The 27,685-nt window shown below is 40.9% G+C and overlaps 1 protein-coding gene across 1 annotated transcript in view; it reads left to right on the forward strand.

Moving 5' to 3' along the window:
* The first annotated feature begins 3,229 nt into the window (after positions 1 to 3,229).
* Positions 3,230 to 27,685, forward strand: part of LOC124617216 (prosaposin) — a 66,922-nt gene continuing 42,466 nt past the window's right edge. Inside the window, exons 1-5 of the mRNA XM_047145247.1 lie at positions 3,230 to 3,383; positions 3,569 to 3,665; positions 12,967 to 13,114; positions 18,335 to 18,538; positions 20,767 to 20,880. Of these exons, the coding sequence (XP_047001203.1) occupies positions 3,350 to 3,383; positions 3,569 to 3,665; positions 12,967 to 13,114; positions 18,335 to 18,538; positions 20,767 to 20,880 (597 nt within the window). The 5' untranslated portion in view covers positions 3,230 to 3,349. The remainder of the gene's footprint in view (positions 3,384 to 3,568; positions 3,666 to 12,966; positions 13,115 to 18,334; positions 18,539 to 20,766; positions 20,881 to 27,685) is intronic.

Genomic DNA, 27,685 nt, shown 5'->3' on the forward strand with positions numbered 1-27,685 from the left:
GCCAGGCCTGTTCCCACGTTTGAGTATTCCGTCTGGTTTTTCGTGCCATACACTGTATAATCCCTGTATTCTGTCTGGAGAACAGCACAGGACACTGCATAATTCTTGTACCACTGCATCTTACTGTCTCCTGCACTGCGATTGTCTACAATGCTGTGTCATACAGGGTACCCTGTCTGTGAGGGTGATTTGATATGTAAGGAGCATTGAGGCACAACAAAGGATGCCGCCACTATGACGTCATCAATAAGTCATGGGTTTCGCTCACGACCACCCCATCTGACAAAGGCCAGTTATCCTGTGTGTAAAATGGCGAGAATTCAGATTTTGGTGCGCAATCAAGAATATTGGCGCTAAATTTAAAAAAATAGCCCAAATACGCTAGTGTGTTTCATGTGAGAGTGGGGACGTTGTCCTAAGTGTAAATTGACAGAAAATCAAAGACAATGCATTTTCATGCTGGCTGACTTGGAATACGGGTAGCAGTAGACCTATGATGGCAGAATGCAAGATGGCTGACCTAGAACACAAGGTGGCGACCGGGGGATACTGGCACAGAGCTGGAATACTGACACTGGTTCTATAGTGTCATAGTCCTGCTCAGACCTGTTGTGGTATTTCTAACAATGTAGAACTCAAGCACACTAGCACAGACCTGAGATAGTGGGAGAGGTTCTACGAAATCAGACTCCAAGTTCCAGAATATTGGTACTACGACATCTGAGACAGAGGATGTTTATGCAAGTCTGTCCCTGTGACATGTTTTCCCTGGTTACTAGTCACTCAGAGGTGTATGGTCAATGCTTCACCCAACTATAAGTTCGCTTCTCTCCACATGCTTCTTTATTTCAACAAACACCAGTGAGAGCTCTCTGACCCCAGAGCACATCGCACCACCGCCCTTCACTAACACTCGCATAGTAGCCTCCCACCGAGACGCCATGGCAAGTGATTCACATTCTACCACGACCACACCTGTTGTCCACTAAGTGGACTAGTGGAGCAGACTTTTCAGGCTATTTATAACATTGTGGAATTCTGGCATATTGGGACATCAGAATTTGAGATGAGTGATCTGGAATACAAGATAGCGATCGAACATGGCGACCGGGACATATTGGGACAGGTTATGTGCCGTCAGAATCCGAGTTCTGTAATACTGGTACTGGCTCTATGACGATAGAGTCACAGGATGTTTGTGCAGACCCAGGCCTGTTTGCTGGACTTGACACAATTTCCCAAGCCACTATTCACTCAGAGGTCACTGTGTACTGTTTCTCCTAACCTAAGGTTGAATCTATCTACTAGCACCTTTATTTAAACAAACACCAGGGAGAGAAAGGACCCTGTGCCACCATCCCAACTAACCCCCCTCCATCCCCTCGCCCCCTCTCCCCATTCAAGTTGAAATTTACTTAAATAATTCCATGTCAGAGAGAGCTCCCTATTCTGTGTTGTAAAGTTCATGATCAAAAAGTCCGCCATCGTCCTGCTTGTGGTACCTCCGTTATGAGCCAAGTTAGGATAGGAACAATTGCTTCTTTATTTAAACAGACACCACACCAGAGAAAGCCTCTTCCAGTAAGCTCACACCTGCAGGCCATCGGCAGTTAGACACAGGCTAGCAATGATACACTTGTGTGGTGCTTGCATGACCACAATAAAAATGGTTTCACTGTGTACTAGCCAGAAGGCTAAACCACCACTAATATAGGCCAACAAACACAATTTGTTAAATCTTTGAAATTTATGCCCAAAATTTTGCACCCTTTAAAATACCAAAACGCTTTGAGATAGTTTAGTTTGTCTACACAGTAGAGCCCACCTAGTTTGTCTACACAGTAGAGCCCACCACCGTATGCAGATGTTTTTGCTTCAAAATGTAGAGTTTGAAGTCAAAACAATTCTTTAAATTTAAGTTTTCCATTTGATCTGAGAGTCAGTGGCAATTATTGCAGATATATTGTTGACAACTAACTCAATTTTATCATATACAGAAAACACTAAATGTATACTCATAAAGGCCAGTGGCCTATGATTGCATTTATTTGCGATTTCTCCTAACTAATTGATTATTAAATACTATTTTCTACCTTTTCTTATTTGAGCTAAACAAAATGCTTATCAAAGAAATAAATAGAGCAGTTTTGTACTCATGGAGAAAGAAAAATGATTCACTAACTAGGACATTTTACAGCACACCGTGTATGCAATAATACACATGCACCAGGTCTATATTTATAATTATATGCAAAATGACCAGAAAGACATCAGGTCTGAGTGTTCTGCACTTCAATTAGTTCGAAAACACACTGGCTTCTTTCTAGAGCCACATTTTCACATGGGTGCGCTGACTACATACTATCCTGAGCCAGTGGTGGTTAAAATTATGACAGACTCCTTTGGTTGTGAAGTGACAACAAAGTTGTACCATCCAATAAGAAGAGTTTTAAAAGCTGTTGCAACTGATACTTGTGTTAGCATTTACACAGTTCCTAATTTCAGAAGGAAATGGTGAAACCATCTTGGGTATTTTCTCTTTGATAAACCTGTGAGCAACTGATTTTTTTTCTTATTCTTAGAATGGATAGTGAAAATATTTCCTATATTAGTATTCCGTTACTTCCTCGCTCTCTGTATTCACGTATGGATTACATACGATTTTCAGTGTTATTAATTTCAAAGATGAAAGTTTTAGAAAAATGTTTAAATTGACCTTCGTAACTTGGCTATATTGTTTGCTACAAATACCCAATAAAATTAATTTAAAAAAAACCGGCTAACTACGCCTTTTATGATTACTTTGTTACTTTCCTAGTAGATTACTGATCATAGCCCTCAGTTACTCTCGCCAAGTTTATTTCCGTTTTAATAGAATGATCGACGTACAGCGCGTTATGAAAATTATAAGACCTTTAAGGTTGGGAGAAACACTCCTGGATATATGTACATTAACCATACATTGGGATTTCAACTTTTTCCTTACAGTTTATTTTCCACAATGCCTAAATCAGACACTATTGGGTAGAATTGCGGTCTCGCACACGCAAATTGACGCCATACCGCATAGAAAACTGTGCTTGTTTGTATCTTGCTGTTTACGAAACGGATTCATAACTTACTGTAGGTGATAATAGCGCATACTCGTGAGATTGCATTGCAACGTTGTCGTCTTTCAATGTTCGCGGCACTACAAGTGTTGCATCGATAGTCGTCGCTGTGCGCTGCAATTTGTTTCTCAACGTTGGTAGTACTGTTCACGGTGACAGCCAGAAAATCACGAGACGCAGTTGTATTCGTCTATAAGAGGAGGAGAAGTGTTTGAGTAGTGTTGGTTGAGGATTTCAATATGAGGGTGGTGGTTTTGTGTTTACTAATTTGTGGTGAGTCGTTGTTATAGTGCTATTTTACAGCTATACTTTCCCGTCGTATCCTTTTCGAGACAGTTTTATTACGTCGTTGCTATTACTTTGTTTCCGAAGCATTACTTGTTTCCCGAAAAGGCTTTCGCTTTTAATTTGAAGAGGAATTGGTAAGTAGTTCTTATTCTTATTCTTTTGGTTTGCAGTGTCCATGATATCGGCACATCCGCCGATATCAATATATCTGAACGATGAGGCAAGGTTGTGCAGCACGGGGCCTGTATACTGGTGCGAGAATATTAGGTTAGTAAATTAGTCTTAGCGCTATAGTTTTTGTTTGTTCCTCGTAATTGTTGATATTGACTTGCCACACTTTAATTATGAGCAGGAAAATGCCTGTGAATGATCCGTCATTTCCTTAAGGTAAATGCGTACTTCTACGTTTTATGTGCTTTATATAGAACTTTGAGTGTAACATTTCATATTTTATGAAGCCCATCCTTCAAATTTGTGTGAAAATGAATTTCGTGGTTGTTAAATGATACTGTGGTACTTGTATTATTGCGGTTCTTGAACACTATAGTGTGTCGTTTGTAATGCCGACGTTGAAGAAATTCAGTTTTATTTATTTATTTATCTCTTGTTCCGGTGATCCTGTCGTGACACTATCACAGGATATGGAACGTGTCAATTTTACAAGCTTTTGGCCAGAATTTATGGTAATGCATAAAACTAAACAAAAACAGTAACTTAGGTCCCACTACAAAAAATTACGTTTTAGATATAAAGATTACTAAATAATAAGTGTTACAGAGAAATAAATATTGCAAAATATATGTTCACAATAAAAATATTCAGTATTACAAATACAAATTTGGGCATACATTTGCAATTTACAGTACAAGAAATGTTAAACATTGTAGTTCAGGAACTCTTCTAATGTATGAATAGATCCTTGCAATAGGAACTGCCTTAAGATTTTTTTAAACAAGAGATCATCATCTACCAAACACTTATTGGTGCATGTTGTATAAGAATAGAAATGATGAAAATGAAAGACTAGTATCCTTTAGTAAGAAATTGTTTTTTTGTGTATAACAGTGCATAATACGGGGCATTCTTTCAAATAATTCCGTGAAAGATAAGGAAGTTGTGTGTGGTTAGTAAATTTTAACTTGAATGTAATGTTTTATTTGCTAGACGTATTCTCTCTCCGTGCAGAACTATGTGTCTTTCTTTTAGGACCAAAATAATGCAGGTTAGAAATGATTAAAGTTATGTTAAACAGAACTTCAAAAGAAATACCAACACTTTTTCTAAACTCTCCTGCTACAAAACCTAACCCAACTGCTCAATTATCGTCTCCCATCCTCTAACAATCTGATTACTAATGTAACGTTAAATACCCTGAAGAATTAGTCAAAGTAGCATTAAGCTACTTGTAAAGGCAGTAGAGGAAACTGCCCATGTCGTCTTCAAAGAAACCATCCTGGTATTCACCATAAACAAATAAGAAAACAATGGAAAAACTCAGTGGGGGGTCTCAATTTCATTCTGAAATGGAAGTACTTTGTGTTGATTAAACAATACGTGCCTTGTCTATTTCCTATGAGGGCCTCAGGAGTACTCTGTGGTATTCAGTACACAGTAATTAAGTGGGTGGAGATGTGCAAGTATTCTTCCTGGAGTGGTATAGACACCTAATGACACAGCTGCAGCAGTTGTGAATGTTTGACGTATAGGGTAATTAGGTTTTCAGAGGAATGGTTTGGCAGCATCAGAGTTCTGGTAAACAGTGTCTTCATGGAATCTGTATCTTGAAGTGATATCACAGAAGATCTCATCAGTGTTTATAATTTGTGCATCCAGTGTTACATTTAAAGTCTGTTGCCTTCTTTTTCTTCTTATCCTATTGTGGGATTTGGCTGGCAGTAAGTCCTTGGGCATATGTGTATCTTCTAATAATTTGCTTTGGTGTGCACTCATGCTGTTTAACTGCTATATCTCAAGATGCCTAGCCATTAATATGAATTATATTCTTGGGTAACTGAAGTAAGTTGTATTGGTTTTGCTTTGAGGTCTATAGCTGAAGTAGAAGAAGTTGGTCCCCGACAGTTTCAGTGGGCTGGGTGCAGCAGATTAGTGCACACTTCTTATCATGTACAAAGAGATTTTGTAAATGTCTCAGTGGCAATGCCCTGTCACAGCTACATTGATGGCTACTGTTCTTGTCTGCGGCAGTTTCCACGTAAATTCCAAGCTGGCAACAATGCCACATAGATAATATTGTGGGGAAGGCGAGCCAAAGGTTGCGTTTCATTGGCAGGACACTTAGAAGGTGCAACAAGTCCACTAAAGAGACAGCTCACTACACTCGTTCGTCCTCTGTTAAAATATTGCTGCACGGTGTGGGATCCTTACCAGGTGGGATTGACGGAGGACATCAAAAGGGTGCAAAAAAAAGGGCAGCTCATTTTGTATTATCACGTAATAGGGGAGAGAGTGTGGCAGATATGATACGCGAGTTGGGATGGAAGTCATTAAAGCAAAGACGTTTTTCGTCGCGGCGAGATCTATTTACGAAATTTCAGTCACCAACTGTCTCTTCCGAATGCGAAAATATTTTGTTGAGCCCAACCTACATAGGTAGGAATGATCATCAAAATAAAATAGCCTAAGAGAAATCTGAGCTCGAACAGAAAGGTTTAGGTGTTTGTTTTTCCTGCGCGCTGTTCGGGAGTGGAATGGTAGAGAGATGGTATGATCGTGGTTCGATGAACCCTCTGCCAAGCACTTAAATGTGAATTGCAGAGTAGGTAATCGTGTAGATGTAGAATGCCATTGGGTGTTGCAGGTAATCTGACACTCAATCTGCTATAGTAGCTTTTTCTATGCATCTCTCACTGTCCCACTAAATAAGTTGCAAGTGTTACATTAGAAGTGGTGACAGTTCATTACATGTAAGCATTTATGTTCTTTTGCTGCATTTTGTGATAATTTCGTCATTTGGTTACGTGTACGCCTGTATAGCTAGAGTTGGTGTTTTGTTAATTTTTTTCTTTTCCTACCTCTGATTTCTCCCTCTCCAATTTTCTCATTGTCTCGAGTGATTTCTCAAATTATTTTTTTATTTCTGTCTTCATGATGTTTGTTACTTTCTTTACTTGGTAAAGTGTAACAAAAATGAATTGTTGGTATCTGTATTTCTGATTAGCAACAAAATATACCAAATACTGTGTTCTTGTGTATATCTGCTCCTCTCATTTTGATTATCCCAGTGCAGCTGATGTGTGTGTATCGTGCTGCGCCTTCAGGTATTCCATAACAAAATTGATCCAGATTTTTATTGTTATTTTTTTTATTAGTAGCTGTTTGTAACTTAAAAGTGATAGTAATAGCACAGTTCTGGCCTAAACTGTTATTACCTGTGTTAATTAAGTTGTCATAGTTATAAAGGAGTACTTCTCTTCAATGTGTATACTTACTAAGGATGTCAGGTGTGTCAACAAAGTCAACTGATTCATAAATGAAACGAGATTTTCAATAGTTGTTCCTGCCATCTATTATAAGTATTTGTTGAAAGTCTTATTGCTTCCATGTATTATTTTGTGTTACAATCAGCTTCAGCCATTAAAAATTATCAGTGTCAGATCGTACATGTATTTGTGTATGTAGGGATGTGTTCTCAATTGTTGTGTGCTATGCATAAAATCATGATTTCGAATGCAATACAAACTGTGATTGACTAATACAGTACACCTGTATCAGCAGTTCTTCTCCATGGGAACAGGAGGGACAAAAATACATAAAAATATTATTACATAGGAAAAAAATATATTGTGGACCTGACCACTGAGAGCTTCATCATATTATCTTCCTTTGTGTGAATGTGTTCAGCTGAAGCCAGATACATTTCAGCACTCTCTCTTAGATACATACAAGACATGGAGGCTTATTAACATGAACAGGATAAAGAGCTTTAAGTGCAGCCTAGAAGAGGTAGAATGGGATGAAGTATACACAGAAAATAATGCTGATGCCAAATTCAATTCATTCCCCCACAAATTTGTCTCAATATTTGAGAGTTGCTTTCCTGAAACATTATTCAGAAAAAGCCGTTACAAAGTCAAGTAATCCATGGTTTACTAAGGGAGTTAAGATATCGTGCAAGAGGAAGAGGGAAATATATGGACAGGCCAGAATAAGTCAGGATTCAACGTTACTTACTTACTACAAAAGATACTGTAATATTGTAAGGAAAGTCATTAAGAAGTCGAGAAGCTTATGTGTTCTGACAGAAACTAGTAATGCGGATAATAAGATTAAAACTATATGGAATATTGTCAAATGGGAGAGGGGCAGCCTGACAGTGCACAGCATACCGTAGCAATAAAGCTAAATGACGATGATGTGAATGATTATTCACAAATTGTAAGTATTTTATAAATAGGGTTAAAGGGTTCAATTGAAGAAGCAAAAAAAAATGTTAAAAATGTCATTCCTCAGGACTTTAGGCCTTTTGAAATAGCACCAACATCCTCCACTGAAATTAAGGGAATTATAAATATATTGTAAAACAAGAGCTCAAGTGATGTTGATGGAGTCTCTAACAGAATTTTGAAGCGTTGTTCTAATTTAATAAGTGGAGTCCTCAGCGATACATGTAATGCTTCGCTGGCACAGGGAATTTTTCCAGACAGATTGAAATACGCAATTGTCAAACCTCCTCATAAGAAAGGGGACAAGAGTGACTTAAATAATTATACACCAATCTCATTGCTGACTTCATTTTCTAAAATATTCGAAAAAGTTATGTATTCAAGAGTAGTCTCACATTTAAGTGAAAATAATTTACTCAGCATGTCACAGTTCAGATTCTGGAAGGGTTACTCCATTGAGAATGCTATCTACACATTTACCCATCAAATAGTAAGAGTCGTAAATAACAAATTATCGCTAGTTGGTATTTTTTGTGATCTCTCGAAGGCATTTGACTGTGTGGGTCATGTCACACTCTTAGAAAAACTCAGGTTTTGTGGAACTGAAGGCTGTACACACAGCTGATTTGAATCATACTTAATGAACAGAAAGCAAAAAGTTGTGCTGAGTAGCACAAATCATGTTGGGAGGTTGGTAAATTCTGGTGAATGGGGAGTCATCACAAAGGGAGTCCCACAGGGTTCAATTTTAGGTCCTGCTGTTCCTTATTCACGTGAATGACCTCCCACTTAACGTTCAGCAAGTAGAACTAGTACTTTTTGCAGATGACACAAGTGTTATAATAAATCCCATTCCAGAAAAAGCAGCCGAAGATGCTGTTAAGGATGTCTTTCTAAGAATTAAGTGTTTCTCAGAAAATGAACTCTCCCTTAATTTTGAAAAAACTCACTGTATCCAGTTCTGTACACCGAATTGAGAAATACCAACAATTGATGTAGCATATGAACAGGGCTCAGTTAACAGGGTAGATTTCTCCAAATTTTTGGGTGTTCACATTGATAACTTGAACTGGAAGAAGCATATTACTGATCTTCTCAAACAACAAAGTTCAGCTTCTTTCGCTCTTTGTATAATCGCTAGTCTTGGCAATAAACAGATGAGACTCCTGACATACTTCGCATATTTCCACTCAATAATGTCTTAAGGAATAGTTTTCTGTGGTAACTCACCACTTTAGACATAAAGTATTGAGTGCACAAAAGAGAGCAGTGAGAATAATTAGTGGTGTTCACCCAAGGATGTCATGTAGGTACCTTTTCAAGGAGTTAGGTATTTTCACTGCGCCATCAGAGTACATATTTTCACTAATAAAATTTGTTCCAAATAATCCGTCTCAGTTTGCGAAGAACAGTGATGATCATGCGTACAACACTAGAGGGAAAAATTACCTTTCCTGTCCATTATTGAAGCTGTCACTTACTCAAAAAGGAGTGCATTATTCAGCAACAAAAATCTTTGCTCATTTGCCCAACAACATAAAGTGTCTGGCAGGTAGCAGATCAAGTTCTAAGTCTAGTGTAAAATCACATCCTTTGAACAATTCCTTTTACTCCATGGACGAGTTTCTGTTTCCGAAATGGTAAAAAAAAAATTGTACCTCTAAAAGTAGTTGCATGTTTAGAACTAAAAATTTCAGTAATATTAATATTAACACTAGTCGTGTGTATATCTTGTAATCTGACTTCTTCCACATCATATCGATAAAATAATTGGGAAAATGATCTACAGAACATGACATAACTATACTTCATATTCATATTGGTAGTAATCACCACCACACAGTGTGTTCCAGAACAGTCTTTCGACCAAAAAATGTTAATTTCAAATAATTATTTCTTGGATTATTTGGTGTAAAACATTGTGCTGTATGGTGGTTGCTCTCTTTGTGCTTCTTTAGGATCATAAAATTTAGCTTTGGAGAATGGATTGTTCTTGAGATGGTTGGAGGCTGTTAATTCCTCAAAATTTTTCCCTAATATCTACGCAATCTTCAGATCTGAAAATGCCCCCACCTCTAATGCAGTTCGACAGTCATTAGAAACAGCAGGTTTTAATGTGCAAGATATCTTACTTTTGTTTTGGTATTTTTTCACATACATTCGTATTTATCCAAGGTATGTTAATGCAAAATTTTCAGTAAGCAGATGTGGTTCTTTCTTTTCAGCATTTTGATGTTTCAGAACTGTAAATTATATTTGATGGCAAGAGACCTCAAATTATAACATGCCAAGCAAAAGTTGCAATTTTTAAATGCAAAGAAAAATCGTGTCAGTAGACATTTGTCTTACAAATTGAGTAGCTCATTGTGAGTGAACATATGAATTCAGCAAAGTCCATTGTAAGCAAAAGTTTATACTACAGTGCTATAGGAAATGCCATCTCCATTATGAAATGGCCACATCTGATACCCAGGCAACCTCAACAATGGGCTTTGCGTTCTCCAAAGCCTGTTAGTGCGTTGCTTTAGAGGTTCCTTAGCCTCATTGTGCACTGCTTAGCCAACATTCCCAAATCTGGCTTAGGCTAGCACACTGGACTCGCATTTGGGAGGACAGCGGTTCTCTCTCCGTGTCTGGCCATCCTGATTTAAGTTTTCCGTCATTTCCGTAAATCTCTCCAGGCAAATGATAGGATGGTTCCTTCGAAAGTCACAGCCAACTTCCTTCCCTGTCCTTTCTTAATCCGATGAGACCGATGACCTTGCTGTCTGGTCTTTTCCCCCAAAACAACCCAACCCCAAATCTGGGTTACCTAATGAATTCCATCTTCAGTTTCTGTTAACACAAATATCCATTTACCAATTTGTAACAATATAAATTTTGAATCAGTTTTTTAAATGAGAACATAAAGGATGGAGTTGACACCAAAAAGAACATGTTTCAGGAACTCTCAGCCTTTCAGTAATATACTGATCAGCAGCCTTTCAATAATATGCTGATCAGGGACTTCGCATGTATCCATCCTGAGTTGTAATTAACGTAAAATTTCAAAACTCTTATCAACCCACTTAATTTTGTCATAGATGCAGACAACATACTGCAAAGTTAAAACTTCAAACTGTTGCTGATTCTCTAAACCCACTGAAATTTTGGCAATAAATGGCTGAAAGCCTCCAGAAGCTCATTTCACTTGAATCTTTCACAACTGATAGAGAAGCTGGAGATTTCATTCTTAGGCAATCCTAGATTATTCTCATTGCCATAAAAAGTAATTTTATGTTAAGTTTTTTTTGTGTGGGGGGGGGGGTGCAGAGTTTGTTAATTTGGTTTTATTTTGGCTGCTTCAAGCCCTTGCAGCGAGTTGTTAGGTAGTTCCTCCAACTCAGTCACAGGCAGATGATACATAGCTGGTATCAAAGAAGTTCTGTTCAGCCTTTATACCAAATTCTTGGCAACAGTTCGATTATTACACTAAAAAAGTTTCTGTAATTCAACCACCATGTGTTTCAGAAAGTTCACCAGTGCTGTCATAAAAACAGGAACAGCCACTCTTGTCATGCCATAGGTTGTCATGACGCGTTAGCTTTCGCACTTTTTGTTAATTTTCAGGTTAATAAATCAATATAGGCTGCACTATAGCTAGACTGTTTCCCCAATGAAAACTGGGCACAGAATCTTGGATAAGAAATGAATAACACTCTTCGAAATGTAACAGAGCTATTACTCCATCAGATCTTGGGTTTCCTTCACATTTACACGATATGATATATTAAACTCTCAGGTGGTGCATGATCTGTTAGCACCCAGTGTTTGCTCACATCACCACCACCACTGTCTTGTGCGGATTGGAAAGATATAACTCAGAAACACGTTTTTTCTTTGACAGCTGCTGCACTGATAAGCATATGGCCCTTTGACTCTGTGTGCTGCATACTGCCGGTGTTGATTAAAGATCTGTAGTTTGTCACAACAAGCTGACTGCAAGCCATACAGTTGCAGGTCATTTAGGCATTGGGCCTCAGGTTTTAGTGAAGCCAATCTCAGGGCAAAAGTTACTCCTAAAGCAATATTTCTCTCTTTCAAAATTGAGTAGCAGTTTAGCAGCAGTCACTTTTGCTTTTCACTATTCACCCAATCAATATGAACATGGACAAAGTCTGCTGAATTCATCATCCTCAGAAAAACTTTTCTTCCGTTGTGACTTGCTTGAAGCTCTGGCAAGAATAAGTTTATTTCTCACACTATCAATTAACTGACCATAAGTCTCAGTGAATGACAAACTTCACACTTGATGAAGCCCATTGTTAAATTTGCTGACTTTCATTTTTAGGAGGAAAGCACCAAGAGAGCTCAAACTTATGCTAAGTGTTTTACACATCCCCACATCTGCATCTTCAGCTGAAGAAAGTGATTGTTGTCACCTTATTAGTCAGTTTAATATGACATTCTGTGGCCATTTTTGACCATGCAAATTATATTTCCCAGCATTGCTCACTTTATTTACCAGTCCAGTCTCAGGTGCAGACTTTAGCAGATATTACAATCCTTATTAGAAAAATCATTATTGAATGAGGTATGTAAAAGATATATTATGAGAGCAGTAAGACTTAATGATGGCAAATTGTCATTTCATCAGTGAATTCCAGGCCAGAGAATCATCATGAAAGTGTCTTTTGTTTGACAGAAAATTCTCATAAAGCTTTCAGCTCTGTACTTCGCTTAAATCATTAGGTGGCAGTTTGAATTTCCAAAGTTTCCAAAAGTAGCTCTTCAGCTACTGGTTCCCTTCATATTGAAAATGCAGAACAAATTCAAGCCTGGAACAAAAGAAATTTTTTTCTGAAATGATTTCATAAGTCAACTTCAGTTGATTGACAATCGCCTTTGAACTGAGAAGACATATTTTTAAAAATCTGTATTTGATGTAGAGCACGCTTCTAAATTTCCTATAAATATTTTCCTGTTGTCTACACATACTTCTACATTCTGATTATCTCTTTGAACGTTTCCCTGTCTTTCTCTCTGATAATAGTAGCTTGGAAACTAAACAACATACGAGAGAGTTGTTTCTCAGGACCAGATCAGTTACTGGCATGTAAGTGTAGATATATATATTCACTATTGTCATGGACATTTTCTTAATAAAGAAAAAATTTTTATTTCAGAAATGCTAAAGCTTGTCATGCTATAAAGCACTGCATACAAACTGTTTGGCGATACAAGGTTCTTCCGGAAGATAATGACGATGTCTGCAAAATTTGCAAAGACATGGTGGGAGAAGCTAGAGCCCAGCTGCAGAGTAATGAGACTCAGGTAAGAGTAATCTAGAAAATTTGAAATAAATTCAAGAAAATTAGTAAAAATTGTACCAAATGTGGCTGGCAAATGCGCACAAATGTACAATATTTTCTAATTTGTGTTCACAACAAAAAGCAGCAGATACTAACAGATTTCAGATGAAGAAGGAAAATAAAAAACACTTGCCACTGTGAGAACTGAACCTATATAGCTTGCTTATCAATCGTTTAAAACTGGACTGCAGTTTTCTTCCAAGTCAGTTTCATTGGTATATGTTTTGTCATTCACACACAGTTGTTCGCATTCCTTTTTAATGTATTCCTACTTATCAGAGCATTCTTATCAATCCTTTGAGCATCCACACATTTTGAAAGTTTTGTGATAACTTGTAAACTAGGTTTACTTTTTGTCATTACATAATTATAATGTGTCATTGGAACAGCACATTTTCGTCATTCGCTTATTCATTCATTTATCTTCTTGTATAGATTATGTTGTATAGGAGAACGTTTGGTGACAAGGAGTGAGTTACAATAGACATCATGAAAGTGAGGTAGTTGTTGGAAACTAAATTAATAGTCTTTTCTCATTACTAAACTGTTACAAGCTATTGTACTTGTCATCTCAAATGTAACAGAGTAAAATTATTAGAGAAGCCACTATTTTAAGAAAAGAAATCCTCCAATTCCTAACTCGCATTAAAAACTGCTGCAGTTTATCTGCTGTTCCTAGCTTTGTAAAGCATAGTAAATGTTCCATGCCAGCAGTGTGGTGAAGGCAGATAGTCACTAGATGGAGTAATTTAGTTTTCGCATCTCTCAATGGAAGAAATGTAACAAAGCGTTCAGACGTACAAGAAATAAGCATGTACCATGAGGGTTTTTTTTTTTGGGGGGGGGGGGGGGGAGACTTCCTTTTTTCCTAACACGCCTTGTGCCGATGAGAGCTCAATGTGTGGTTGGCTATCCCAAATCTCAATCCTCTAGAAGGCAAATGTCAGTCACTATACTGTACCGTGCTCAAGAATGCTTTCTCTGAATCCTTCGTTTGTTTTTTGTGCTTTTCAATGCACTTTGAAAGCTTTTTCCTTGATTTTTTTTTTTTTTTTTTTTTTTTTTTTTTTCACACAAAACACAATGTGACAGTAGATCCTTTTCTGTAGTAAGTCTGACCTACCTGGAAACACACACACACACACACACACACACACACACACACACACACACACTTACGTCTGTAGTTCACTTCCTGTTCATCTATTCTCAAATAATAATGACAACATAACCTAAAACTGCTTCTGTCAACTGCCATTGGTACTACACACTAATAAAGTTCATAGCTGAAAACCACCATGGTGGGAAAAACAAAACTGTAAGAATTGCTGGTTACAGCTGACTTATGGCCACCCTGTATTTAGTTGTCTGTTTCCCTAATCAGGAGGGGAGTTACTATTGGAAATTAATTCTCAATTAAGAGTGATAACTGAGACCACTGGATCAACAGCAAAAGAAATAAACAAAAGTGTAAAATTGTGCTAGTGTTCTTCGTAAACTAAGTTTCCAATAAACTATTTAAAGTGAACTAAACTGATTGTTTACAAATAATCCACATGACCAATTTTCACACGACAGTGAGTGTAGTCTTTTAGCACAAAAACCATTCAAAAATTGAAGATGGCTTGACAATCAGCGGAGAGATAAATGTTCCCAATTACTGGGAAGAGACAAGAAAGCAAATAAATAGATTTGGGTACAGACAAAAGTGGAAGATCTAACTACAATAGAGATTGGGGGGGGGGGGGGGTTGAGATGAGATGGGCTGGTCAGTAGCCAAGGAGGTGGTAGTAGACGGCCAAAGGAAGTTCTTTCTTGGATTCCGGTAAATAACAGGAGACAGAATGCAAACTCATGGAGGGCAGTTGGATGATATGCAGTAGTGACAGGGATTTGTATCACTGAAGACAGCAGTGACGGAAATACGAGAGTGAGTCAAATGAAAATCTTAAATTTGCAACAAATCGAAATTTCACGCCATTATTCTGTAAGTTGGTAAGCGTGCTACAAACAGCGTGCAGAATGGCTTGTAGGTAGTAGCATGGTGCAAATGCACACATACCATCGCAGTATCAGTATAAAGATGCCCACCCCACTTGCAACTTGCACCAGGGAAGAACAGTCTTCCGTTATTCAGTTTTTGCATAGTGAAGGTGTGAAACCTATTGAAATTCATCGACGAATGAAGGATCAGTACGGTGACTCATATTTGTCACAGCAGCTAGTCTACAAATGGAGTAGGAAGTTTGCAAATGGTGTGACTTCAGTAGAAGATGCTCCTCGTCCAGGTCATGCACAAAGAGTTGTGACTCCACAGAACATGTTAGCAGTAGAAGCCATAGTGAAGGAGACCGTGAGTGACACTGAATGACATTGCAGCATGTTTCCAGATTAGTCATGGGTCAGCACACCACATTGTGCATGATGTGCTCCAGTTTCACAAAGTGTCTGCAAGATGGGTGCCGTGGCAGCTGACTCCTGAAATGAGAGAACGATGTGTTGATGCTTGTGAAGAACTTCTTCGGCGCTTTGAACGAGAAGGTGATGGCCTCCTTGCAAGAATCGTTACTGGGGACAAAACCTGGGTTAACTTCCACCAACCGGAAACGAGGAGAGCGAACAAGGAAGGGCGCCATTCCTCATCACCAAAACCAAAGAAGTTTCGAACAGAACCATCAGCAGGGAAGGTTATACTGACTCTTTTTGGGACAAAAAGGCGTCATTTTGGAGCATTACATGCCTAGAGGGACCACTGTTGCCAGTGTGTCATGCACAGATCTCCTAAAAAATTATCTGCGGCCTGCAGTCAAATCAAAACGTGGATTGCTGTCAGCAGGTGTTCTTTTGCAACATGACAATGCAAGGCCCGACACTGCCTGTACAACAGTTACAATCGCAGACCTAATTTTGAGTGTCTTACTCTGGTGAGACCTTGCCCCAAGTGATTTCCATATTTTGGGACCACTGAAAGACGCATTGGGAGGAAAGAAGTTCCGTTCTGATGAAGAGGTACGCCACGCAGTGCACGAGTGGTTGTACGGACACCCCAATATTTTTTTCTAAAGGAATTTATGCACTTTGTAAGCGCTAGAGGACTTGCATTGAGTGTGGGGGAGATTATGTTGAAAAGTGATACAGCTTTGTACCACTTCTGCACAATGAATAATATTTTAAAAAATATTTAAGGTTTTAATTTGACTCACCTCTTGTATTTAAGAGGAGGCTTTTATGTAGGAGTGGATGTTAAATGGTTGGTGATGATTTATGACAACTTAGACTCGACTGTAATTGTGGTAGTAGTAATGCCTTTCAAAAACATAATTTGTAGCGGTCTCTATATCATCATTGAATCTATTTTGTTTTTACCCCCCAGAGGGTAATTACCCGCAGATTGGGGAGCACTGCTGTAAGAAAGTACCAGTAGCCATCAGGCAGGAAACTGAAAATCTCCAGATATTTCAAAATGAAGTTAGAGCATATTATTAAATTTAACACTTTCTGAAGTTCTGCTGTACAAGTTTTCTGTAATCTTGTTTATCAATGTTACTTAACGTAAAAATTTATAAGTGTTTTAATTAACAGATTTACTCTCTCCTTGGCTATAGATCCCAGCTACACACTATTTCTAAATATCCATTATAGATGCAACAAATCCTCTTACTCACCACCCTCCCCCGCTCCCATACAAAACAAATGTATGGGCTAAGTATTGCCTCTATAGTTTATTATCCTGTTCGAACCCTGCTTTATGCCTGCATCCAGTTTCACATGTGCAGTGTTTACCACATCTATGGAAACTACAAAAATAACTTCCTAACCTTTGTTGTGTTGTAAAAGTGAATTCATGAAGAAAATTTCACTAAAACATCCTTGGCTCTTAAAGTGTGATGACTGAGATGAAAAGAGTTTAACACTGACTAGCCATTGTGTTGATTATGCTACTACCACACTTCCTCCTCCTGATTTACTATTAATTTTTTGTATTAAACAGGTACTATTGTGGTGCAACTCCCATTCTATCATCCTCCAAAAATTTCCACAAGAACTTCCTAACAAAACTGAAGGTAAAATCTTGTAGATTGTTACAGTACATCATATTGCTTGAGCACAATCGCCATTTCAACCCCCTCACTCAGCTGTGTTCAGTTATCTGGACACCACATGATCCTGAAGAAGATCCCAGGTGAGGAGTTAAAACATTGATCTTGAAGAATAAATATGATGCAGTCTAACATCCCAGAATGTTTCACCTTCACTGACAACAGCCACGAAAGCCTGCAGACATACATAAACCTGAGAAAAGTTTTCAGTTTTTTGTATCCTCCATCTGTAGAATAAATCTCTTTAAGTTCATACCTGTTGAGCAGTTAACAGAACTGCATACAGTTTCCTAAATTCTGGGCTTCAGAAGTTTAGTTATGTAGAATACACACCAGTTGTGTTACCAATCAATTGCTAATGTTTTTTGTGAACTGCATGTTCCCTGTGGCCCCAATTTGTTACCACCAGAGAGCCAGTGTCACTCCGATATCCTATTAATACATTTTCTCTGGTAGAGAAAACCAACATACTTGCATAACAATTTCAAATTATTTTTTGAATGAAAGTTTTGTGCAACTTCAATGTTGTGGCTGCATCAAGTGCAGCAGAAGAAATATTACGTACAGCTTTGAGTTAGAGTTGTGAGAAAGAGTGATAACTTCTGGGCAATAAAGCATACTATTTGCCATGGCAAATCCTCATCTGAGCATTTATACATATCAAAGGTAACTTAATGATCTTATTTCATGTGTTGTAAGACTACTGAATGTGTTAAAACATGTCAAATTTTGATGCGAAGTCTTTTTCCTTTGCAGTAGGAATAACTAGTCCTCTGTATGCTTGTGAGGATCTATGCTATTTTTATTTTCACACAACTGTAATAAATATGTCCCACACACAGCGTGTGCAAACAACTTGAAATGAGATAATCTGAGCACATATTTCAATACAGCAGGCAGAGATACACATGCAAAATGCCTTGAACCACAAACTTCTTCTCTTTACTGCATTGTCCAAACATTTGTGTTTTGGTGTAATCTCTGTGTGTTTGAGCTGCATACTGAAAGTATCCGATGTAAATGTGTTAAATAAAATGAAGACTCGAATGCTTAGTTTCCTAATAACTTTTTTTTCCCCACAGGAAGAGCTGAAAGAAGTTTTTGATGGGACATGTGCTTTAATTCCATTGAAACCGGTTGCTAAAGAATGCATGAAACTTGCAGATGAGTTTGTTCCGGAGTTGGTGGAAACCCTGGCTTCAGAGATGAATCCTCAAGTTGTGTGTGCCGTAGCTGGCCTTTGCAACAATGCTCATATTGATGAGCTCTTGGCTAAGCAACATGGAGTAAGTTCTAGAAAAAAGCCTCAATTTTTAATGTATAGCAACACTGTGTGCATTCTTGTTTAGTGACTCATCAAACAATTGGGAAGCCTTTGCTGTGGTTTGTAATTTGTAATGCTTTCATGTTCACTGGTTTTTATGTAATATATAAAATACTGTGTGGAGGGAGATTATTACTTTCCCTGGACGTTTTAAGTTACTTTGGGGTGACTGCACCTATTATTAATGTAAAGAAATGTGTACCATTTGTTTGTGATCATGGCAGGAATGCAATTCTAACAAGAATCTGGGCTCTTGTTGATATGATGGTAAAACCTTATCTTAGTTTCTTCTTTCTGTGTAGGGACTGTAATATAGGAGATGGAAGCATTGTTAATAGCTGGCAGTCTTCAGCTCGTAAATTGTACTAAGTCCTGTTGATCAAATGTAATTCCAAATGCCAAAGTTTCATAATACCTCAAAAAACCAACAGGACTGAGGAAGTCCAAGAGCCAGCAATTGTTTTAAACCATCTGATATATGTTCTTATATCTACTGTGTTGAATAAGATTTTATGTTGTATAGACTGTGTGTCTCTTCATTTCCCAATATACGAGATGTGACAATAAAGTAATGAGACTGATGTGAAAAAAATGTTACTTACAGTTTTAGTAAAGTTTAGTGTTCTCCCCGTCAAAGTAGTTCCCTTCTGATTGCATACACTTTTCCAGCGCTTCTGCCATTGATAGTAACATTTCTGGAACTCATCGTCTGTAATATCCTCCACGACTCTCGTCACAGCTTTTTGGACATCTTGTGTAGTTTGAAAATGGTGTCCCTTGATTGCCGTTTTGACTCTTGGTAATATAAAAAAAGATGCACGGAGCAATATCTGTTGAATAAGGTGGCTGTGGGAGTACTGAAATTTGATAGAGAGTTTAAAAATTGTTGTACTGACACAGCAGTATGGGATGATGCACTATCGTGATGGAGACCAATTTTGCCCAAATCTTTCTCATACCAAGATCTTCAGTTATTACTAGACGAACCGTTTCTCGATTGACGTTCAGTTCTTCTGCAATCATTTTCCCGGATAATCTTAGATCAGATCGTAAGAGTTAACACACCCTCGCCAAGTTGACATCCATCCGTGAGGTTGATGGTCGTCCACTGAGGTCTTCATCTTCAACATTTGTTCTGCTTTCACTAAACCTTTTTTGCCAACGAAAAACTTAATCTCTTAACATAACCTCCTCTCCAAAAACCTTCTGAAGCTTACCATAAGTTGTCATCAAATTTTCACCCAATTTAACGCAAAAAGAAATGGCATACCATTGCACAATATTATGCGGTTCCATTTCCGTGACGATAGACACAAACACATGTTAACTTATTACAGCACAACTTGCGACTGAGCAGTTCCGTTGATATGCCGCTTGAACTAGAAGCAGCTCATAGACAAAGGTCGAAAATACTGTGCCTATGCAAGCCTGCAGGATTACCTTATCTTGGAAAAAAAATTGAGTCTCATTACGTTATTGTCGCACCTTGTATTTTGTTGCTTCTGTGATACATTTTTCATGTGCAAAATTTTTACTGAAATTATGTAGAACCAACTAGTTCATAGGCAGTTAATACATGTTTTTATATGTGTTGCTACATAGCTCTCATTTACAGGTTATTGTGTAAGATAGTAGCCTAGTTCTGGTCATTGTCCATTATAGTTTGCACAGTACATTGACAGAACCATTAAAGACATGAGTGTAAGAATTCGAAGGGGAGATCTTTGTTATTCGGAAGGTTGAGAAGAAGGGGCAGGTCATTAAGACAGGGCTGCACCCCATGTGAAGAATAGGGGAAATACTCTCTCTCCTGTTGACATCGCATAGGTGGGTCCCTCTCATCCTGGAGTCTCAATGACTAGCTCCTACTCTCCAACCTTCAGAAACATGTCCCTCTTCGTTTCTTGATGATTGAATTAAAAGGTCCAAAAGATGAGAATAGATTTCACTGTACTTCTTAATTTGTATCAACAGTACTGGAATTCTGCCAGCCATACTGTCTCCTTATAACTAGAAATCAATTTCTCTCTCTCTCTCTCTCTCTCTTTCTCTCTCTGTGTGTGTGTGTGTGTGTGTGTGTGTGTGTGTGTGTGTGTGTGTGTGTGTGTGACATTTCCTGTATTTACAATTCTGTGTTTTATTGTGTTGGAGAATTTCCACCCTGTAATGTAATGTGATGTGTGTTTTCAGAGCAAGCCACAAAGTGAGGTAAAAACTTGTGAAAACTGTTACACAGTAACAGAATTGTTGAGGAAAAAATTTCATGAAACTCCAAGAGATGATATGATGAATAACCTTCTGGAGGTAAGTGCGATTTCTCTATGGCCATAGCATTATGAATGTAAAAGTATGTGTGTTTGCATCTCTTAATTTCATATTTTCAGGAGAAGGGGAGGGGAAAGTAGTGTAACTTCCGCTTTTTGTGCTGGCACAGAATTTTTTGGAACAGGGATGTCTAGATTATAAATTACTTCCTCAGAGGGCCCAAAAGAATTTTTATTCTGGCCTTATCACAGTTAACTCATCAATTACCATCAGTACTACTTCCCTGTCCAGTTACCACAAATTAGTAGGCACCATTTGCATTTGTAACTTACTTCAGTCTGATCCAATTCTTTTTTTATATGTAAGAGGTTGAGTCAAATGATTACCTTAAATTTGTAACAACAAATCGAAATTTCACACCGTTATCCTTTAAGTTGGTAAGCGTGCTACAAACAGCGTGCGGAATGGCCTGTGGGTGGCAGCAGAGTGCAGATGCACACACATCGTCGCAGTATCAGTATAAAGAGGGCCGCCCCACTTGCAACTTGCACCAGGGAAGAACAGCGTTCTGTTATTTGGGTTTTGCATACTGAAGGTGTGAAACCTATTGAAATTCATTGACGAATGAAGGTTCAGTATGGTGATGCATGTTTGTCACAGCAGCAAGTCTACGAATGGAGTAGGAAGTTCGCAAATGGTGTGACGTCAGTGGAAGATGTTCTTCGTCCAGGTCATGCACAAAGAGTTGTGACTCCACAGAACATTGGAGCAGTTGAAGCCATAGTGAAGGAAACTGCAAGTGGCACTGAATGACATTGCAGCACGTTTCCAGATCAGTCATGGGTCAGCACACCACCTTGTGCATGATGTGCTCCACTTTCACAAAGTGTCTGCAAGGTGGGTGCCAAGGCAGCTGACTCCTGAAATGAGAGAACAATGTGTTGATGCTTGTGAAGAACTACTTCGGTGCTTTCAATGAGAAGGTGAGGACTTCCTTGCAAGAATCGTTATTGGGGATGAAACCAGGGTTCACTTCCTCATCCACCATATTCACCAGACCTTGCCCCAAGTGATTTCCATATGTTGGGACCACTCAAAGATGCAATGGGAGGAAAGGAGTTCTGTTCTGATGAAGAGGTACGCCACACGATGCATGAGTTGTTGTGCGGACTACCAAAAGAATTTTTTTCTAAAGGAATTTATGCACTTTGTAAGTGCTGGAGGACTTGCATTGAGTGTGGGGGAGATTATGTTGAAAAGTGATACAGCTTTGTACCACTCTTGCACAATGAATAATATTTTAAAAAATATTTAAGGTTTTCATTTGACTCACCCTCGTACATTGAGGTGGCTATCTTGTTTAAATCCAACTCCCATGTATAAAATAATTTCAAACATCTGGTTACTTTAAGTGTTTGACATTTAGGTGAGAAAAAGTTTAGAACAAGTTTGAAATTATGTTTAAAGTTTTCTCATTCTCAAATACTGGATGGATATATTCAGAGTATTTGGCGTGCCACGAGTTACATTGCCACAAGACTTTTACATACTTTTATAGCTGTCAGACTGTGTTAAAACTTTAATATAAGATTCTCATAATGAATGATTTTGATAGCATGTTAAATTTTTAAATTCGGTCATCAATTATATGAAATATTTAAAATCACATTTTTGTATATCTTGGTATTTGTTAGGTTGGCAGACTGCAGTTGGGACTTTGTACCATAAGCTATGAACGGGGTTAGCCATTTAGTAATATAGACAGAGGTTAGGATTTTGTAATTGACATCTAGTAAAAACTGAAAGAAATTGTAGTTGAACAGCTGTTGTGAAAGCTGAAACAATGGCATAACTGTACTTTTTATCCTCTGCAGAAGCCTAATGTGTGTTGACTGAATGTTATAATTCCTGCAAGGAACATTATTGTATGATGGCTGCAAGATATGAATGCTGTGTTGTCTCTTCGTATGTAGCTTTATACACGGTATTAATGCCAATCATGTTTTCATTGTAGTTGTGACTCCCTCCCTCCCTCCCTCCCTCCTCCTCCCTCCCTCCTCCTCCCCTTTTCACAAGCCATCAGCAGTATGAACATTGATAAAAATGGCAGCAAAGAAATGTTATGCACGTGCAAAAGCTAGTCATTGTCTCCAGAACTGAAGTAAATTTTACACTGTTTTACTACCCAACAATAAGATTCTAGAAACTAAGTGCTTAAACATAGATTCAGACAGGCAACAATTTTCAATATTCATGTACTTATAGTTACTATGATAGGGAAATGTACAGCGTAGCAGGCTAGCTTCCAACATGTGCAAGTGAAACAGACTTGGATTGGATCTGCACAGTGAACTAACAAATGTGGGCTAGTACGCCAACTGGTCAGAGTGTGGTTTCTATGTGGTTTCCCCCACTTTCTCAGGAAAATTCTGTACTAGTCAACAAATTCCACCTCTCCCCCTGCGGGTTCGGGGTAAGAATAGGCCCAAGGTATTCCTGCCTGTCGTAAGAGGCGACTAAAAGGAGTTTCAACCGTTTCGGCCTTCCATGTAATGGTCCCCCTTGGGGTTTGACCTCCATTTTTCAAAATTCTACAGAAGTACAAGCCTTTTGGGGAAGGACACCTTACGTGGTGTATCACTGGTCCTCCGAGCACTAAGACCTTGGCACTCAGCATTGTAACGGCGTTGTAACCATACCCACTATTCATCAAATTGGGCCTAAACGCCTGATGAATTGTAAAAGTTATGCCCATAGTGCGTTCCCATCTGCACCTACGATCATGATGGACTTTCCTTGGCACCCGAAATCCAGCACGGTAGCCAGCCCGTTGTGGTGGGGTCGTCTCATGTACCCTCTAGGTTGTAGCCCCCTGACAACACAGGAATCGTACTGCCGATACCTGAGCTGCACCCTCCCCACGTTGGCCAAGGAGTAGATGCCCGTCTCCTTGGGGCATCAGGACTCCCGGCAACGGTCATCCTGCCAGGTGGCCCTTGCTGAGGCTGGGTGGCGCCCGTGGGGAGAGCCCCTGGTCGGAGTGGGTGGTATCGGGGCGGACGTTTCGCAGATGAAACGTCAACATGTATCAGGTCGCTCTGCGGCCGAGTCTTTCAAAAAGAAAAGTACTGTCTCTGGCTCTGGTTCTCCTGCCCTTTCCCCCTTGGCCACTCCCTGGGAGGAAGGACAGGCCCGCCGGCTTGGGGCAAAGTACTTCCCCTGCTATTTGGTCTGTTCTCGGACCGATGGGGGGGACGTTCGCCACCTCCAAGCCCATGTTCCTTGTTCAGCACATCGAGGACATCTTCAGGGAAATCGAGGCTCACAGCAAAATGCGTTCGGGGTCCGTTCTTATAAAGACCACCTCCACCACACAGTCGGCGGCGCTCCAGGCGTGCGACCGACTAGGGGACATCCCAGTGTCCATTGTCCCGCATCTGGCACTGAATAGGACGCAGGGGGTTATTTTTCATCGGGACCTCCTGCTGCAATCTGATGAGGAGCTCAGGGCCAACCTGGAGCGCCGAGGCGTGCATTTCGTCCGGCGAGTCCAGCGCGGCCCCAAAGACCATCGCATCGACACCGGGGCCTTTATCCTCGCCTTCGAGGGGGACGTTCTCCCAGAGAAGGTAAAGGCGATGTGCTACCGGTGCGACGTGCGACCTTACGTCCCGCCTCCTATGCGCTGTTTTCGGTGTTTGCGCTTTGGGCACATGTCGTCACGGTGTGAGGCTGAGCCCCTTTGTGGCGATTGTGGACGTCCTCTTCGTGAGGAACATAAATGCACCCCACCACCTCGGTGCGTTAATTGTCCTGGCATCCACTCGCCTAGGTCCTTAGACTGCCCCGCATATCAGAAGGAGAAGATGATTCAAGAACTCAAAACTTTGGATCGTCTCTCTTATTCTGAGGCCAGGAAGAAGTATGACCGTCTCCATCCCGTGATGTTGACCACTTCGTTTGCCTCAGTCGTGTCCACTCCTTCCACGGTATCCTCACCCCTATCCTGTCCCCCCTCCACCTCCTCCCCCCCATCCGGGGTCTATGCCTCCGCCTCCCAAATCCCTCCCTTCCAAATCCTCCTCCACGCCCCCTCTGCCCCAGGGGCCACCCTTCCTCCGCCCCCGCCGCCTGAGAAGCGATCCTCTTCTCAGGCGTCCATCGGGGAAACGTTCCAGACCCCAGCTTCCGAGGTCCGGCGTTCCAAAACGGACCCCGCGCGTGAGGACCTTCTTCGGGTCCAGCCCACCATCCCTGTGCCTCCTCGGACTTCCAAAAAGGCCTCTAAGAAGAAGTCTCTATCCCCCTCTCCACCCCGGCGCGTTTCGTCTGACGCTCCATCCGTGAGTCGCTGCTCCCGGTCGTCCTCAGTTTCGCCGGGACGCTCTGCTGCCAGGCACTCAGCTGGCCTCTCGTCGGCAAATGATGCTGCACCTCCTACACAACCCGGGACAGCGGCTGCAGCTGGCGACGACTCGATGGAACAGGATCCGCCTCCCGCCGGTTGTAGCGTTGTTCCCTCGAAACCTGGCCCTCCGCGGCTGTCGAGGTGACCAGCTCTTCCCCCATCTCATTCCCCCTCTTTTTTGACTAGCGATGGCCTTGTTACATTGGAACATAAGAGGTATTCGATCTAATCGGGAGGAATTACAACTGCTCCTCTGCCTGCACTGTCCGCTCGTCCTTGGTCTCCAGGAAACCAAGTTGCGCCCGACTGGCCGTATTGCCTTTACCCACTATACCTCGGAGTGGTATGACCTCACCCCTGTGGACGGTATCCCAGCTCATGGTGGGGTCATGTTGCTCGTTCGGGACGATGTCTATTACCGTCCCATCCCATTGACCACCCCACTCCAAGCAATAGCTGTCCGTATTACTCTTTCTGCTTTTACTTTTTCAGTTTGTACCATCTACACTCCATCGTCATCTGCAGTTAGTCAGGCTGACATGATGCACCTGATTGTTCAGCTTCCTCCGCCATTTTTATTGTTTGGCGACTTCAATGCCCATCATCCCCTTTGGGGCTCTCCTGCATCCTGTCAAAGAGGCTCACTCTTGGCGGATGTCTTCAACCATCTCAATCTTGTCTGCCTCAATACTGGCGTCCCGACTTTCCTCTCGGACTCTACTCATACCTACTCCCACTTGGACCTCTCGATCTGTTCTACCACTCTTGCCCTTCGGTTCGAGTGGTATGTCCTTTCTGACACGTATTCGAGCGACCACTTCCCCTGTGTCATTCGTCTCCTGCACCACACCCCATCCCCACGTCCTTCGAGCTGGAACATACCGAAAGCTGACTGGGGACTTTACTCCTCCCTGGCGACCTTTCTGGACCACGATTTTCTCAGTTGTGACAGTCAGATCGAATACCTCACGGCTGTTATCGTCAATGCTGCCGAACGTTCCATTCCTCATACTACCTCTTCACGTCGCGTTTCCGTCCCCTGGTGGAATGAGGCTTGTAGAGACGCTATCCGTGCTCGACGACGTGCTTTACGCACCTTTCGCCGCCATCCTACGTTGGCGAATTGTATTGGATACAAACGACTCAGAGCGCAATGCCGTAGAGTCATGAAAGACAGCAAAAAAGCTTGTTGGGCCTCTTTCACCAGCTCCTTTAACAGTTTTACTCCCTCTTCTATCGTTTGGGGTGGCCTGCGCCGGCTGTCGGGCATTAAGGCCCACTCCTCAGTACCTGGCCTGACCTCAGGTAATGAGGTCCTTGTTGATCCTGTGGCTGTCTCCAACGCCTTTGGCCGGTTTTTCGCGGAGGTTTCAAGCTCCGCCCATTACCACCCTGCCTTCCTTCCCAGGAAAGAGGCAGAAGAGGCTCGGCGACCTTCCTTCCACTCGCTGAATCTGGAAACTTATAATGCCCCCTTTACTATGCGGGAACTCGAACGTGCACTTGTACTGTCCCGGTCCTCTGCTCCAGGGCCAGATGCCATTCACGTTCAGATGCTGGCACCTTTCTCCAGCAGGCAAAAGCTTCCTTCTTCGTACCTACAATCGCGTCTGGACCGAAGGTCAAGTCCCCATGCGTTGGCGTGACACTGTCGTTGTTCCTATACCCAAACCCGGGAAGGATAGACACCTTCCTTCTAGTTACCGCCCCATTTCTCTTACAAGCTGTGTCTGTAAGGTGATGGAGCGCATGGTTAATACTCGGTTAGTCTGGATTCTTGAATCTCGACGGCTACTTACCAATGTCCAATGCGGCTTTCGTCGCCGCCGCTCCGCTGTTGACGACCTTGTGACCTTGTCGACATTCATCATGAACAACTTTTTGCGAAGGCGCCAAACGGTAGCCGTGTTCTTGATACCTGTTGGAGAGGAGGTATCCTCCGCACTATGCACAGGTGGGGCCTACGCGGTCGCCTGCCCCTTTTTATTGATTCCTTTTTAATGGATCGAAAGTTTAGGGTACGTGTGGGTTCTGTATTGTCCGACGTCTTCCTCCAGGAGAACGGAGTGCCTCAGGGCTCCGTCTTGAACGTAGCCCTTTTTGCCATCGCGATCAATCCAATTACGGATTGCATTCCACCTAATGTCTCAGGCTCTCTCTTTGTCGATGACTTCGCGATCTACTGCAGTGCCCAGAGAACATGCCTCCGGGAGCGCTGCCTTCAGTGTTGTCTAGTCAGCCTATACTCGTGAAGCATGGCAAATGGCTTCTGGTTCTCTGAAGAGAAGACGGTTTGTATCAACTTTCGGCGATATAAAGCGTTCCTTCCGCCATCCTTACAGCTCGGTCTCGTTGTTCTCCCATTCGTGGAAACAACTAAGTTGCTAGGGCTCACAATGGACAGGAAACTTTTCCTGGTCTCCGCATGTCTCTTAT

Source organism: Schistocerca americana, chromosome 1 (genome assembly GCF_021461395.2).
Source record: "Schistocerca americana isolate TAMUIC-IGC-003095 chromosome 1, iqSchAmer2.1, whole genome shotgun sequence".
Taxonomy (NCBI): domain Eukaryota; kingdom Metazoa; phylum Arthropoda; class Insecta; order Orthoptera; family Acrididae; genus Schistocerca; species Schistocerca americana.